This window comes from Eucalyptus grandis, chromosome 5, assembly GCF_016545825.1.
Source record: "Eucalyptus grandis isolate ANBG69807.140 chromosome 5, ASM1654582v1, whole genome shotgun sequence".
Classification (NCBI taxonomy): domain Eukaryota; kingdom Viridiplantae; phylum Streptophyta; class Magnoliopsida; order Myrtales; family Myrtaceae; genus Eucalyptus; species Eucalyptus grandis.
Window position 1 is genome coordinate 51813478 of NC_052616.1, and position 16326 is coordinate 51829803.

The 16326-nt window shown below is 42.4% G+C and overlaps 1 protein-coding gene across 1 annotated transcript; it reads left to right on the forward strand.

The window, feature by feature from the left end:
• The first annotated feature begins 1791 nt into the window (after positions 1–1791).
• Positions 1792–6618, forward strand: LOC104432074 (G-type lectin S-receptor-like serine/threonine-protein kinase At4g27290). The gene is made up of 7 exons (XM_039313218.1): positions 1792–3472; positions 3571–3684; positions 4872–5011; positions 5126–5333; positions 5438–5675; positions 5759–5909; positions 5994–6618. The coding sequence occupies exons 1-7, from the start codon at positions 2191–2193 to the stop codon at positions 6297–6299; spliced, it is 2439 nt and encodes an 812-aa protein (XP_039169152.1). The 5' UTR covers positions 1792–2190; the 3' UTR covers positions 6300–6618.
• Positions 6619–16326: the final 9708 nt, after the last annotated feature.

Here is a 16326-nt window from a genome sequence, read left to right on the forward strand (position 1 = left end):
CGGGAAGCCGGTTGCAATTGATTCTCGACCCTATACTCCTTCGGAAAGCCATCTGATAAAGAGACATGCCGTGCTCAATGGGGTGAGACGATGCCTGCAATGCCAGAAGACCGCCGAACAGAGAGTAGGCCGTGCCATATGCCAAGATCAGAACTAGGAACGCGTGATTAATTGAGTGTGGCGTTTCAATTATTTGGAGCTTAATGTTGCTCATGTTCTCATGTTGTCTGTGATATAAATTGTACTGACCTACAGGGTGGAGTTGAGACGAGGTAAGTCTTCTTGATTGTGTGATTGTGTGATTAGGACACTTCTTGGCGTATTTCCCTCCTAATTGGGGTTTAGAGCTTAGACTCGCTGAGATGATATCTCACCCCGTTGTGGGACAACATTTTCAGGGTCATCGAGTGGAGGACTTGGAGCTGAGAGGAGGTGATCGGAAGCGTAGGTCGGTTAGGGCCGCTTCTTTTTGGAAGGCCAGTCTTTTGTAGTCTTTTAGTAATGACTTTGTACATGACAGTGTGAATATAAAAGCATGTTTGTTTATGAATTTGTATCTTGCTTTTCTATCCCGATGAGTCTTGTCGAGGATTCTTTTCGCTTTCACATGTGCAATAAAATGAAAAGGGTCGGCAACTCGTCTTGGGAAGTCGCAAATTATTATTGACCAGATAGGAATAGGCACACGCTCGGGGTTCGGGGCATGACACAATTAGACATCATGGTATTACATGCTCAAACGATCAAAAACAAGTGTAAATTCATCCAGTAGAACGAGCATAAAATTCTACTTAACAACTAATCCATCATTAATTTACACTAATCACAATTAATTGCGGTAATTACAATTAATTAGGCTAAACTCGATTAATTAGCCTAACTATATTTAATTAAAATTAATTTTCATTAACTAAAATAATTACCATTAATTAAATTAATTACAATTAAAATAAATAACTTATGATTAATTAAACTAACCTCAATTAATTAATCTAACCATGATTAATCAATCTAATCGTAATTACTTAAACTAATTGCAGTTAATATTAAACTAACCACCCCTAAACGCAATTCACGCCGTAATTCACAATTAGGAGGTTAATTCACTAATTTCCGGCGAAGGCGAGCCCATGGCGACGGTGGCACAACGGCGTTGAGAACGCAATGCTCATGGCTCAAATGGAGGCTTGACGGCAACGGCTCAAAAGGGGGGCTCGGTTCGAGCGGTGGCTCATGACGGTGGTTGTGGTGGCTCGAAGCAACGGCAGCACGAACGGCTAAGCGAGCGGCGGCAAGAGGCAATGACGGTGGCTTGGGGACGGCAATGAGCGAGCGGCAGCGCGACGGTCCTTGAAGCTCGGCGGTGAGGAAGGCGAGTGGCACGACTCCAAGCAGTGGACAGAGGTGGCATGGTGGTGAGTTGGGGGCATAGGCGGTGGTGGTGCTGGTGGTGAGGAGTTGGGCGGCGGCGGCAAGAAGAAGAAGAAGAAGAAGAAGAGGCTCGGTCCAGAGAGAGGGGGAGATAGAAGAGAGAGGGAGAGAGAAAGGAAGAGAGAGGGAAGAAAAGAAAAAGTTGGGGGTGGGTGGGGGAAAGGAGAAAAGAAGGAGAGAGAGAGAAGGGGAAAGGGGATGAACGGCAGAAAGCGGGGGAGGAAACGTGAGGGAGGAGGAGAAGGAGGAGAGAGAAAAGAAGACAAAAGAGGGAGGGGAGAAGGGGATGTCACAGGATACAGAAAATTATTGATGTCAATAATTTGCCAGGCTTTAACACTTTTATAAACCTGAGTGTAGTTGGCTTTCAAAGGTCATTTGTGGAAATGTCCAATTACATGAAATGTCTTGGACCGCTTCCTCCCTCCCCATTGGCTAAGGCAATTCCTGAGTCACTTGAGAAAAGTGACTCAGAAACGGGCAATCCTCGAAGACCCAGAAGTCTGTAAGGCTTGTGGTTTGTTGCTACCAGCAAAAATTCATCAATCAAGTGACTCAGAAACGGACAATCCTCGAAGACCCAGAAGTCTGTTAGGCTTGTGGTATGTGGCTACCAGCAAATCTTCATCAACTATGGGATCATGGAACCTACACATCATGAGGAATTCCCGCTTTCTTCGTTTCAACAAACACCGGATTTCCAACGAACTCGATTTTCTCCTCCTGCTAGTTCTATTTGCAAGCGTGAAAGGCTAATAGATGGATATTCCTTGTTTTTCCATACCGTATTTCATTTCAATTTGTATGTTTGCACTAGAAGTATGCAAGTCAGTCGATGTGTTGAGCTCATCTGAGACAATTCGTGATGGTGATACTCTAGTGTCGGCAGGAGAAAAGTTTCAGCTAGGTTTCTTTAGCCCTGGAAACTCCAGCTACAGATTCCTCGCAATATGGTACCACAACATCCCAGAAAAGACCACTGTTTGGGTGGCAAATGGAGATAATCCGGTGAATGATTCGTCAGGGGTTCTGAGGATAGGTAGTGAAGGTAAACTAGTCCTTGTTGACCAAGCAGAAAGAGTCTTGTGGTCTTCGAATAACATGAATGCTACTTCGCAAAGTGTAGTTGCTCACCTCCTGGATTCTGGAAATCTAGTTTTGAAAGATGACAGTGAAAATGTCTCTGGAAACTATCTTTGGCAGAGTTTTGATCATCCCTCCAACACATTATTGGTGGGCATGAAGCTCGGGTGGGACCTGAGGATGGGTTTGGACCGGCACATGACATCCTGGAAGAGCGCAGAGGATCCCTCAACGGGAGACTTCACCTTCGGTGTCGATCTTGGAGGAATAATTCCCCAACTAGTCATACGTAAGGGACGTGTCAAATACTTCCGAAGTGGGCCTTGGAATGGAATACAGTTCGGTAGGATGCCGATGGTTCCTAATTTGATATTCATCCCCAAGTTCGTCAACAATTCTCAAGAGGTCTACTTCACGTTCAACCATTTCAATGAATCCACCATCACGAGGTTGGTGTTAAACGCTTCAGGGAACCACCAACGGTACCTGTGGAGCGAGAAAACGCAGGAGTGGACCATGATTTATATGTTGCCATATGATGCCTGTGATGTCTACGGGAATTGCGGACCCAATAGCATGTGCACGATCAGCAATTCTCCAATATGTAGCTGCATGATTGGTTATCAACCGAAGTCACAGGCAGAGTGGGATACATTTGTGTGGAGTAGTGGGTGTGTCAGTAAGAACCCATTTAATTGTTCTAAAGGAGAAGGGTTTAAGAGGCTCAAACGTGTGAAAATGCCTGATTTGTTGCAGTTCACGATGAACACTAGCATGAGCCTTAAGGAATGTGAATTAGAGTGCTCCAAGAACTGCTCATGCAGGGCCTACGCGAACATAGACGCCACTGGAGGTGGAAGTGGCTGTCTCCTATGGTTTGGAGATCTTCTTGACGTCAGAATACTCAGCCGATCTGCGAATCAAGATCTTTACATTCGCGTTTCAGCCTCAGACCTCGGTAGTACATATACCTTTGTTTTCCCTTTTATTCCTGGACTCATGATAATCCTATTCTCCATTGATTTTGATCACCTTAACCTCTCTCAATGTTCTCAGATTCAGTGAATTCCAAGGGGAAAGAATGGGTGGCAGTGGCGATTTCCATGGCATTTGTCGTGCTTTCGGTGGTGCTTTTTTCTGCATTGTTTGGAAGAGGAAAACATGCTCAAGGTACTCCATTTCCCTTAGTTGAGTTGAGCTCTTGCTCTATAGCAATTGAGGCTCTGACTAGAATTTGCTTTCAGAACGTCAACCATAATTCTTGGTTCTCTCTTTTCGTATCTTGGAGTCAAGTCATAGTATTGCTATTTTTGTTATCTGGGTTAACAATCAATAAGTAAGTTGATAGCATACAGAAAAGAATCTCATATTTTCTCATCAAGTCAAATGAATTTTAGATCTATTGATGCTTGGAAAGTTCATCGCTGAGGCCTCATTGCTAACACCCGTGTCTTAGTTGATACGTGCAATAGCTGTTCGTTGCTTGCATATAGGGGAAAAGTGTTAAAAAAATCTAAATCTTTTGTATTTGTGCCAATTTAGTCATAAACATTTTTTTATATGCCAATTTAGTCCTAAACATTTTTGCTTGATACCAATTCAATCATTTCTGACTAATTTTACCGGATTTTGTTGACTGGGCACGATTGACTGATGTTGCGATTGGCATTGACGTTAACAAGTTTTAATAATATTTTAATATGTTCTAATTTTTTTAATTTTTTAATTTTTTTAATTTTTTCCTTCTCCACCTTCTTCCTCCAGCTGGTCGCCAAATCTTGGCGACCGGCCAAACATGATAGTCGACGAGGTTGAGGTCGACCTTGCCAATCTTTGGCAAGCTCGTCGGCCACTAGTGAGTTTCGAGCCCTCGCCGGTGGCCATGAGGACAGCCTCACACGGGGCGGCGGGGCTCGCCCTCGTTGGATCCGAGGTTGCCCTCACGGCCAAGGCCTCGCCAAAGACTGGGCGAGGGCTTGACCTAGCCTCATCCAACAAGGTCAAGGGCTGGTTGTTGAGGTCCAGTGACCAGTTGGAGGAAGGAGGAGGAGAATGAAAAAGAAAAAAAAAGGGAAGAGGAAAAAGAAAATAAAAAATTCAAAAATATTAAAATATTATTAAAAATTGTACATGTTAGCGCCGATCGTGCCACGTTAGCCGACCAGCGCTTAGTCAGCAAAATCCGACCAAAATTAGTCGGAAATGACTAAATTGGCATCAAGTGAAAAATGTTTTAGACTAAATTGGCATAAATACAAAATGTTTATGACTTTTTAAATACTTTTCCCCTGCATATAGTTCATTTATTCTGGGGAAAAAAAGAACATATGCTCTGATGAAAGTTCAATGGTCAACAGGGATAACGTTCCACCTTCAGGCTGAAGATGAGAACAACTTACAGCTTCCGATCTTTGATATGGTCACCATTTTACGAGCAACTAACAACTTTTGTTATTCAAATAAGTTAGGAGAAGGAGGTTTTGGCCCCGTATACAAGGTAGAGTTTAGTCTACGATTTCATATGTCGTACAAAAGAACACTACTCTTCATTCCGCATTTCATTTTTATTGTCCCCTGTCACTTGGGAAAAATTATGCAACTCACTTGTCAGGGTCAGCTGTCAAATGGGCAAGAAATAGCAGTCAAGAGATTGTCAGAAGACTCTCGGCAAGGTCTTAATGAATTTAAGAATGAGGTCATGTTGATCGCGAAGCTTCAGCACCGAAATCTTGTTAGACTTCGGGGGTGTTGTATTGAAGAAGAGAGGATGCTAATCTATGAATACATGCCTAATGGAAGTCTGGACTCTTTCATATTTGGTTTGCTCTGATCAATGCCTTCTCTGTTTGATATCCATTCAATATGCAATTTGTTGAAAATATCTTTCATCCAAAATTACTGATTAGAAAAAGGTTTAAATCAGGTAAAACAAGGGGAAATTCTCTAGTGTGGAGAAGGCGATTCGACATTATCATAGGAATTGTGCGGGGACTCCTCTATCTCCATCAAGATTCGAGATTGAGAATCATACATAGGGATCTCAAAGCAAGCAATGTATTGCTTGACAATGAGATGAACCCTAAAATATCGGATTTTGGTGTGGCTAGAGTCTTTGGCAGAGATCAGTCACTAGCGAAAACAAAGAGGATAGTCGGTACTTAGTAAGTAGTGAGAAGGATTTTCATGGGCTTACACATTCACATTCAAATTCCTTTTCTTTTTATCCATATTGTTTTGCTTGCAGTGGTTACATGGCACCAGAATACACAATAGATGGGCTTTTCTCAACAAAATCAGACGTTTTTAGCTTTGGGGTACTATTGCTGGAAATAATATGTGGAAAGAGGAATAGAGAATTCAATCATCCGGACCATTGCTTCAATCTTCTCGGACATGTGCGACAACGCTCTAATCTCATAATACAGCAATACTTCCGTTGGACATGGCCTAAAAATTCACTCTTTTTTTTTTTTTGTCAGGCCTGGAAGTTGTGGCTTGAAAGGAAGGCGAGCGACTTCATAGATCCACAACTTCCAAATTCTTTCGATCTATCGGAAGTTGTAAAATGCATACAAATCGGGCTATTATGTGTGCAACAGCATCCTGGCGATAGACCAAATATGTCATCTGTGCTACTGATGTTGGACAGTGAGAGTGCTTCCCTACCACAGCCCAAGCAGCCCGGTTTCTACATTGAGAGGAGCTCTGAAAAGATTGACGTTGAAATGAGTCAAAGAGATGGTAACTCGAATAAGATTACCATAACATTATTAGAAGGTAGATAGATTGCCAAGCATGTGCAGTCTCTCGCTTCTGCTGAGTCTTTCCAATGCGAGATAGCAATGCATCAACCGAGAGATGCTCCAAGTTCACCAATCATGGAAGAAATCAACAAGGTGAAGTTTAACGTTGGTCCGATTCCTCCAGCTGCTAAAGCGGATTGGTAAGAAAAACATTTTGTAGCTGGGAAAGTGGGAATTAACAGCCGCCCCACCCCAAACTCTGAGCATATACTGTGTTGTAAACATCTATTTCAATACCATGTTTTGACCATAGCAGTAATAAGAAAAGAGTCTTAATAAATGAAATGCTCGATTATTTTCATACCAAATGATGTTACAATCATATGATACAAGTTTTCAGAAAAGGAAATAACTTCTTGCACTTTCATAGCATAATATCCTATCTGTTGCAGGCTTATACGTATCAATCTGATCATCAGGCTAGGCATTTCAATTAACTAGTGAAGTTCCACATTCTTCGACCTTAAATGAAGCACCAGGTTGAAGAATCAGTTTATAGTCGCTTCTTGTCGCTCTGCAACTGTATCGGAATTCCATGGACATGTCAAAAAAATTCTGCTAGAATTGAACTTCGTTATGCTGGTACACATTCGATGGTTGATTCCCTGTAAGTGTTATTGACATGAACACCGTTGCCTTTCAGTGGGCCAAGCTGCTCTTGCCCGATCCAGTCGTCCAGGATCAACATTCTACTAGACATTATAGGAGCATAACCCATATTCTGTACAGTCAACCACTATCAATCTTTTACGATATGTCGAGAACCACGCGTGTATCACGTTCGTTTCGCTCTGGACACGTATGTCATGCTCTTCTTGTTATTCAGCATGAATTTGCGCGTGCTCTTCTGCTAGTCATAGGGGCCAAAAGTCACGAGCTCTCGAGAATTATGGCCTGTTTGGCAACGTGCCAAACAGTGCTAGATTCTGATTTTTTGTTCCCAGAATCAGTTTGGGACGAGAATCACGTTTGATAAAATTTTTTGCTCTCGGAAATAGATTGGGAAGAGAATTGAGAATAAAAAAATATGATTCTTCATCCGAGAATAAAAAAAAAGAATCAAAACAGGAAAACTCTCATTCTTCCCTTTCGTCATCCCGTGATTGCCATTCGCCACCGCTCACCACCGTCCGTCACCACCTGTTGCCGCCCGTCGTCGCCCGTTGCCGCCGTCTGCCGCCGATCGCTGGTTCGACGAGCTCGCCGAAGACAAGCCCAGCCACCAGCGAGGCTCGCCTAGCCTCGCTGGTGGCTGGGCGAGCCTCGCCGGTGGCCAGGCGAGCCTCGCCTATCGGTGAGGCTCGCCCGGCCACCGGCGAGGCTCGCCGGTTGGGTGAGTCTTGCCCAACTGCCGGCGAGGCTCGGTCGACGAGGGCCAACCTTGCCAAGGGCCGGCAACGCTGGGACCGGCCACATGAAGAAGAAGAAGAAGAATAGGAAAAAGGGGAAAAAAGGAAAAAATATATTTAAAAATAAAAAAATTAATTTTGAATAGAATCTATTAGCACGGTATCAAACGTAATTTTATTCCAGAATAAAAAATTTTAGATAGTTACCAAACGCGTTTTTTTACTTAGAATCAGTTTCCGGGAATAGAATAAAAAATAATCATTTTTAGTCAGAATCAGTTCTCGAGAACAAAATCGTTACCAAACGCGTCCTTAATTAGTTAAGTAGAAAATATGAGATAATTTCAGTTGAAGGAGACAGGGAGAGAGAGAGAGAGAGAGAGAGAGAGAGATGATGGAGAAACTTAGCTGATTTGGTTGACCACAAGTTCAACAATCTCGTCTAATCCCAGGATCCGTGCTTGTTGTGAAGCTGACTAAATGGCCATTTCGAGAAGGCCCAGGCTCCGGTCAATTCTCTCTGGTGAGGTCTTTTTCGAAAAGTGGCTATAGCCAAGCACGACACCCACAATCGTCCGGGATAGGACGACGGACTAGCCAGCCACGTGGTCAATCCACGTGAATCAGATGCAAGACATGCCCTGGACATACTTGCCTTGTCACATCTTTCATCAGTCAGCACCTCTATTTTCACAACTACAATTTTGCACCTCAATTTCAAGGAGATCATGACAATTAAACTCTTGTATTCTCGATCGACGTGTGATTTTGCCCTCATTGTTTTAATTTTGTTCAATTTACTCTTTATAATATTTGGATGGAACCAATTTAGCCCATCTAATTGATTATCTCTCTCTATCAATTTGACCAGTTTGGTTTCATTCAAAAAGTATTAGGATCATAGTTAACGTTGGCCAGGCATTCGCGTACTATTTTTGACATTGCGCCTTCTTTCTAATAATAGTACCCCTATCCCTTTTTCTCCGTCACAGCTACTAACAAACCCCTAGCTTAATCACCACTAAAGCCCATCGACACCATTGCCAAAACCGATCGTCGAGGTCTCCTAGCCACCCGCCACTTCCACTGCCGTCATTGCGATGGCACCCACCATAGCACCTCCTCTCTATTTCACACTAAAAAAAAAAAAAAATGCCAAAAAGCAGACGTGTAGTGAAAAAGAAGCATCAACAATGCCATAATCTTTGTGGATTTCGGAGTAGTTGGACCGACCACAATTGTCAAAGTCGAACTTGACTTTTTCCCCGCGTGTGCCGGCATTGAGGGAAAAAACAAATCCATGTCTACACCTTAATCTTCCCTCATACTTCCCTTTCACGTGGGGGAATCCTCAAAACGAAATTGCACAATTCAGAACGGCTAGAGTCCCAAACCAAACACTCCCAAATATCAAGTCAATAGACCAGACATCTTTAACCAACAAATTATATGGTATTGGCATGGATAGATTGTGTTATTAATTAATGGTGATCGGCTCAGTTTGCCATATCTAAGTTAGTATTTCACATTACCACATCTGGTCAATGTTATGCAATATATTCTCCCAAGCTCCCCAGGGTTATACTTTCATCTAAGGACACGATGCTTTAACTAAGAAATTTCATTAGAAGTCCTACAACATTATGTATGGGGTTTGTTTGATTAATTGACCAATTAGATTATGCAATCAAGTCCTCGAGCATTTTCATAAAATTATGATGAAGTCCTTCTTTGTCATCATCACTTTTATAAGAGCGATGTCCCATTGTCACTTGGACTATACCTGGTAATGGACTTTGTCGCACTACTTTGAAGACAAATTGCAAAATCAATGGGCGCATGCATATAAATTCGGCCGATCCCACCGTTTAATATTCCGTTCATTGAAATTATCCTTTGCTAGTCTTGCTCAAAGAGAATAATTCTTATTGAAGAGAATTCTTGAGCCAGAAACATATTAAGAGGGAAACGACATAAGAACTTTAAAACATTCATTAGAAAGATCTGATTTATGCTATTCGAGTCCGAATAACCCCGAGGTAATGTCCAAATCTCGCTTAAGTCTGGAGGAGGGGATGACCCCACGGTCTCATGGGGTGATTTATCCACCGTAATCGGAATAAATAACCCCTGAGGCAATATACCAACCTCGTTAGAGTGTGGAGGGGGTTGTCCCATGGTCCCGAAAGGTGGTTTGTCCACCACAATCGCCCTAAGTAAGAACAGCGCAAATTTCCCCTAATTCAGATACCCTATAAGGCAATGTCCCAATCTTGCTCAATTGTAAAGTAAAGGTCGAACCCATTGTCTCTTGAGGTAATTTATCTACCGCAATTGAAATATGTAACACCTAAGGTACTATCCTAATCTCGCTTGAGTGTGGAGGAGAGGTTACCCCCGGTCCTATAAGATGGTTCATCCGCTACAACTAGCATAAGTAAGAATGCCACAAATTCCCTCCATGATTGTAAACAATTTTGGTTTACAAATCATTCATAAAGTGATATAGCATACTTTGCTTTGAGTATCTAGATAATTTGCTCTTTTTAATACAGCTATTCTTTGGACATGGCGATGTCTAAATCAACTTTTATATATGGCTCGTATAAACTTTTAGTGTTCATTTCCACAAGTCTCGGGTCATGGCTTGCGTCTTGTACACCCACAAGTCTCTGGTGGCCAAGTTCGGTTTAATTCAAAATTGATCTGTCACTTTCTACACATTTAACTGATTATATATTTCGTCTAGCAAAACTCATGCACTTATTCCAATTTAGGTTAAATACTTATGTCCATTTCACGCAACCATTTTCCCCCATCTCGGGCTTTAACTTGGCTATGAGCTGTCCGCCACGTGTCAACCCTCTATAAGGCCAAGTAAGCCTAATTTCAGCATGTAGGATAAAGATTATTGAAATGAGACAAAGGTGTTATGGCAAAAAAAAAAAAGAAATGAGACAAAGGTGTCACACGGTAGCTAGCTTGTCCTGAACGTCTTGGATTCTACCAATTTCTACCATAAAAATGATTTTTTTTTATTAAAAAAATTGGAAATTTCCTTAAAAGATAGTGTTGGGTCAAAATTCCTTTTTGACTTTACCATGTGTATTGAATTAGCAATAATGGTGCTTAGTGCTTCTGCTGCTCTAGCATATAGTCTTCTTTTTTTTTTTTTTTTGGTCATGAAATAAACGATTCATTAGCTAATACCGAAAGTTACAATCGGCTTCACATACATCACAAGCTAGAAGATGTAACAAAGCGGGGGAGGGAAAGCGGCCCCGGTTAGAAGGTAAATGGCCGTTGTTTTGGGCCTTGGCAGCCCAGTCAGCAGGGGCATTCGCTGCTCTTCTGCAAAACCTAACAGAAGCACGGGCAAAACAGAGCAGCAAAGCTGCGGCTTCAGCAATCAAGGGTTTGACCAACCATGGAGACGTCTGAGGGAAGTTCATTGCCATTACCAGCGCAAGACAATCGGTTTCAAAGATAAGAGAAGTCTTAGAGTGATTCTCATGCTTCAAGTGCTGCAGGGCAACTATCAACGCCTGGATTTCTACCTCTAATGCCGAATGAGCAGATAGTGTTCGTGTGAAACCTTCAATCAACTTCCCTTCGTGATCACGACAGATATAGGCAGTTGATCCAAGTAGTGCTTCCCGGGTTAAAAGCCCCATCAATATTAATTTTCGGGGCACCTGGATCGGGGGCCTCCAAGCGAACCAGATCGGGTTCTCGTCGCGTTGAGGCGGTCGAATCTCCGCTGGTGGGTACCACGGTAGGCAACTGTGTTGCTAATCTGGTTGAGCTGCCTGTGCGAGAATGGGGATCTCTACAACCTGAGCCATCCACCGGAACATGGGAGAAGACATCGCGGGCCGCTTGAGCTTGTTCGGTGCGGTTGCAACAATTTGAAGAGGATCGAGTTTGCTGGTTGAAGATGAATCGATTGCGCGATTTCCATATTTGCCATACCGATTGACGAAACTCCATGCCAGTACACTCGCCCTACATTCATATGACTTGCTAGCCATTCATCTAATCGGTGAATTTCTCGTGGGAAGAATTGGTATATTGATCTCGGGAATGAGACCACACTTGTGATGTCCATGGACATAGTAAAAATAAGTGTTCCGGGGTTTCTGGTTGTTGAGTTGAACAGAGAGCAGATAGGATCAGCACAAATGTTTTTCATGCGGAAGAGATTGTCTTTAGTGGGCAATGCATTCTGGGTGTAAGGACCAAAGGAAAAATTTAAGTTTGGGGGGATCCAAGTTTCCAGAGTTTTTCCAGGCTCGGTGGTGGTTGATAGGATGAGGAAGCTCGTTTAGGATAGAAGTATTTTGATCCCGTCGAAGAAAACTATAAGCACTTTTAACAAGATACGTACCACTAGCCGTGCACGGCCAAATGATATGATCGGTCATATACGAGGTCGGATAGGAATCTTCATAATTTCAGCAATTGTCTCAACATCAAAGAGATGATCTAGTAATGGCCTATTCCATTGATTTGATTCTGGAACAATCAGATCAGCAACTCTCTTAGGTTCGTCTATAGTTGCATTTCCTCTTAACTTACCTGTCGGAAGCCAACAGTGTTCTCGAATCTTTATTTTAGTGCCATCTCCTATCGACCATTGGATTTTTGATGATATAGTGTCCCGTCCTGCTAGGAGACTCCGCCAACCCCAAGAAGGCTTAGAACTCGGTAAGGCCTTTAAAAAATCCTGGTCAGGATAATACAAGCCTTTAAATAGAGTAGCCCATAATGAAGTAGGTTGTTGCAATAGCCGCCAGGCCTGTTTACCCAACATAGCTTTATTGAAGTCGACAAGGTCTCTAAACCCAAGTCCTCCCAATTCCTTCCTAATCTTCTGCCTCCCAACTCTTCCAAAGTGTATTCCCGATCTTTTACTATCATTTTGCCACCAAAAGCGTGCAATTTTCCTTTCGATACTTTTGCAAAGCGACACGGGGATTTTAAAAATTGACATAGCATATTGGGGGATCACACACTACACTTTTATCGAAATCTCCTTTCCACCTTTTGACATAAGATTTTCTTTCCATCCATCTAGCTTAGCATTGACTTTCCCTAGAATCCACGCAAACATATCACGTTTAGATCTTCCCCATCCGACGGAATACCTAGGTATTTACCGCTTTGTCCAAAGACGGGGATTCGAGTTCTGTGCCAATCTAATTTTAAGAACATCCGGGCAAGGTTTGCTGAAAAAGATGCCGACTTATTTCTATTAATTGCCTGTCCCGTTGCAAGACAATACTGATTGAGGATATTGGCCAATTCTTGGCATTCCAATACTGACCCATCTAGGAAGAAAATAGCATTGTCAGCAAAAAACAAATGAGTCAGAGTTGGACACCACCTGTTAAGCTGTATACCTTTTAAGTTTCCCATCCGGACAGCTTGGTGAATAAGGGTAGTCAACAGATTTGCCAATAGAATAAACAAATAAGGGGAAAGAGGATCTCCCGTCGAAGGCCACGCGTCGGATGAAAGTAGTTCGGTTGTTCCCCATTAAATTTGACGCTAATGGATGTCGTAGTGATGCACTTTGCATAACCCATTGTACCCATGTGGAGTGAAAGCCGATCTTGAGTAGATAATCTCTCGAGAAAGTCCCATTCAACACGATCATAGGCCTTTTTCATGTCCATTTTGACAATAGCCTGAAATTTTCGCTTACGTTTTCTCGTCTTGAGTTGATGAAGGACTTCCCGTACAATTAAAATATTATCTTGTATCTCGACGTCCGCTACAAAAGCACTTTGTTCTTTTGAGATGAGATCAGGAAGAAGAGGTTTCAGTCTGTTGGCTAGCACCTTGGATATTATCTTGTATGCATAGTTGCAAAGACTGATAGGACGGTACTGGTCGAGACCTTCTGGAGTGGGAACTTTAGGCACTAGTGTTAGATTGGTACGCTTTAGCTCCGGGGACAAGATACCGATTGAAAAAAATAGCTGTACTGTAGAAAATACCTGATCTTCTAAGATATCCCAGTGATGTTGATAAAAGAGACCATTAAAACCATCAGGACCCGGTGCTTGAGTTTTCCCCAACTGAAAAGCGGCTTGTTTCACTTCCTCACGAGTACATTTGAGATGAGGTGATCATTCATCACAGAGGTTACCATACTTGTCACACTTCTCTAGAATTGGTACATAAGCTCGAGAGCCTTCAAGGTATAGCTTGGAGAAGAACTCCGGTGTCATGTCTTTAAGACAATTGTCATCACGGACCCATTGTTGATTGTCATCCAGCAACATTCTAATTCTGTTTGTATTTTTGCGTTGAATAGTTGTCGCGTGAAAGAATTTAGTATTTCTGCCACCCCATCGAAGCCAGTTTATCCTTGACCGCATAGCCCAATACTGTTCCTCCTGCTTCCACGCATTGTGTAACTTTGCTTTCAATTCATGGACTAGCTGTTTGTCATTGGAAGGATGGGTCTAATTTGTTAACAATTGCAACTGTTGTTGTAGATTTGCAATCTGTTCATGAGCTTGAGAGAATGTACCTTTACTCCACTACAAAAGAGCCCTTCTAACCTGTGTTAATTTATATTGTAGGGTGTTACCCCTAGCTGGAACGGAAGACCAGGCTTTGGCAATGACATTCCGACAGGTGTGGTTCTCTAACCAATATGCTTCAAATTTGAAGGTCTTGCCAAAGACGAGGTTTTCTAACTTCGATTTAGCACCCGGGACTATGATCCGATCCAACCTGGTGTAAAGCGAAGACTTCAGCCTCTGGAAATAAGATTCTCCAATTCCAGGTACAAAGAACTCGGTCTAATCTTTCTTTCACCAGCTCATCCCCCTCACGTTGATTCGTCCAGGTAAACGCGCAGCCCTTGCTTTCAATTTCCAGCAATGCACAATCATGTAGGACTTCTCGAAATGAATGCATACGAGAAAAGTCAGGGGATCTCTGACCAACCTTCTCCCATGGATAGGTGATTTCATTGAAGTCCCCTTCGGACCCAAGGTAAGGAATTAGCCACCGCAATTCCGCGAAGTGCTGTCCATAATGGTAGGCGCAATTGAGGAGTTGTCAGGCATGGACATAGGTCGCCTCATCGGTATACCTTTCCCCGTGTCTATACGTATAGTGTCGATGAAGTCTGGAGTTGCTAGTTCTACACTTATAGATATATTAGACTGCCATAACAAGGTCGCCCTCCCGCTTTGCCCTCTCCGGGTTAATTACATAGGATTGAGAAAACTGAATTATGCGTTGAACCCGTGAAATAACTTGCTCTCTATTCTTTGTTTCCATCAAAAAATCACATCTGGCTTCTCTTTGACCACTAGGGTCTTTAGGGCTTGAACCGTCGAGGATGAGCCGAGTCCCCCGATGCCCCAACATAGAAATTTCATTTTGCTACCGATGGCTTTTCCGGGCAAGCCATCTCAGCCCATTTCCAGACTTCATAAGCCATGAGGACAGGAGCGAAGAGATAAGAGGATGGATTGAGGCTCGCGACTAGTTACGGACAGATTATACCGACAAAGGCCAACCAAAGCACATAGATACTGGAAACCAACACTACTAGTCGTCGACCAACTTGACACTCTTGTCGCAAATGAGGTAAAACTTGTCATTTCTTGCAAATTGTCCTTTAGCTGGTCGTATACAACCCACCCTAATCCAATGCTATTTGAAAAAACAAATTTCTAAGTCAAGTACTGGACCACCTCGAAATCGCACCATCGGGGACATGCAGCAAGGAGACCAACCGAAACCCATGGCCGGAAGAGTAGATGCCGAGTGGTTCTTGAAGCGAAAAGGGCCAAAACGCGCACGAACCCCCAAATGACCAATGGATAACATCAACGTCGGGAAAACTCGCTCAAAAACGGAAGAAAGGGGTTACGCTAATCGAAGCCCTCATCGCCGATTGGAATGGGTCAATTATCAAGGGGTAGAGAGGATTCAGCACTGGAATTACTGCGATATAGCAGATTTGGAAGGAAACAATTTGGAAAAAAAGGGTCTTGACGGAAACTACCATAACGGTAGAAGGGGACTCTGCATTTCGAGAGAGAAAGCTACCATAGCGGTAGAAGGGGACTCCGAAGTTTCAACTTCACTAGCATATAGTCTTCATTTCACATGGTTGCAGACTCGAATTGATTTCAATTGCGGGTGCTTCTAGAGTCCCGTGGGGACAAAAGTGGGACCGGTCCCAATTTTGCCCTATCTTTTCTTTTCTTTTTTCTTTTTTAAATATTGTAATTTATCTAAAATAATGTGAGGGTTAATCAAATCAACAACAAATTTATATTATATATCGTAATTTACTTATAACCATTGTAACTCATTTGTAGCCATAACTATTAATTTATTGTTTTGGACGGTAGTTTGACTATAGAGTCCTTAAGCGGAAATGGTAACCACTTAGTAATTGACCTACAACATGGTGATATGCCTCAAATTTTTTAAAGTGATGATACGGATTTTCCCAAATAATTGTAATTTTCTGATAATTGTAATTGACAAGTTAATTCCTTAAATTATCGTAAGGTTGAATATCCCATAATTGGTGTCTTCATACGAAAAATCATGAATTATATAAATTTATCGTGAATTTTCTTTTACAATCTCAATAACTTGTCTCAATGATTGTAATGCTT

What these genes read in the sequence shown, in the direction of transcription:
- LOC104432074 (XM_039313218.1), top strand. Translation starts at nt 2,191, where the DNA reads ATGGATATTCCTTGTTTTTCCATACCGTATTTCATTTCAATTTGTATG. An exon ending in CGTTTCAGCCTCAGACCTCG is followed by an intron (nt 3,473 to 3,570) that starts GTAGTACATATA and finishes CAATGTTCTCAG; the next exon opens with ATTCAGTGAATTCCAAGGGG. An exon ending in GCTTCAATCTTCTCGGACAT is followed by an intron (nt 5,910 to 5,993) that starts GTGCGACAACGC and finishes TTTTTTTGTCAG; the next exon opens with GCCTGGAAGTTGTGGCTTGA.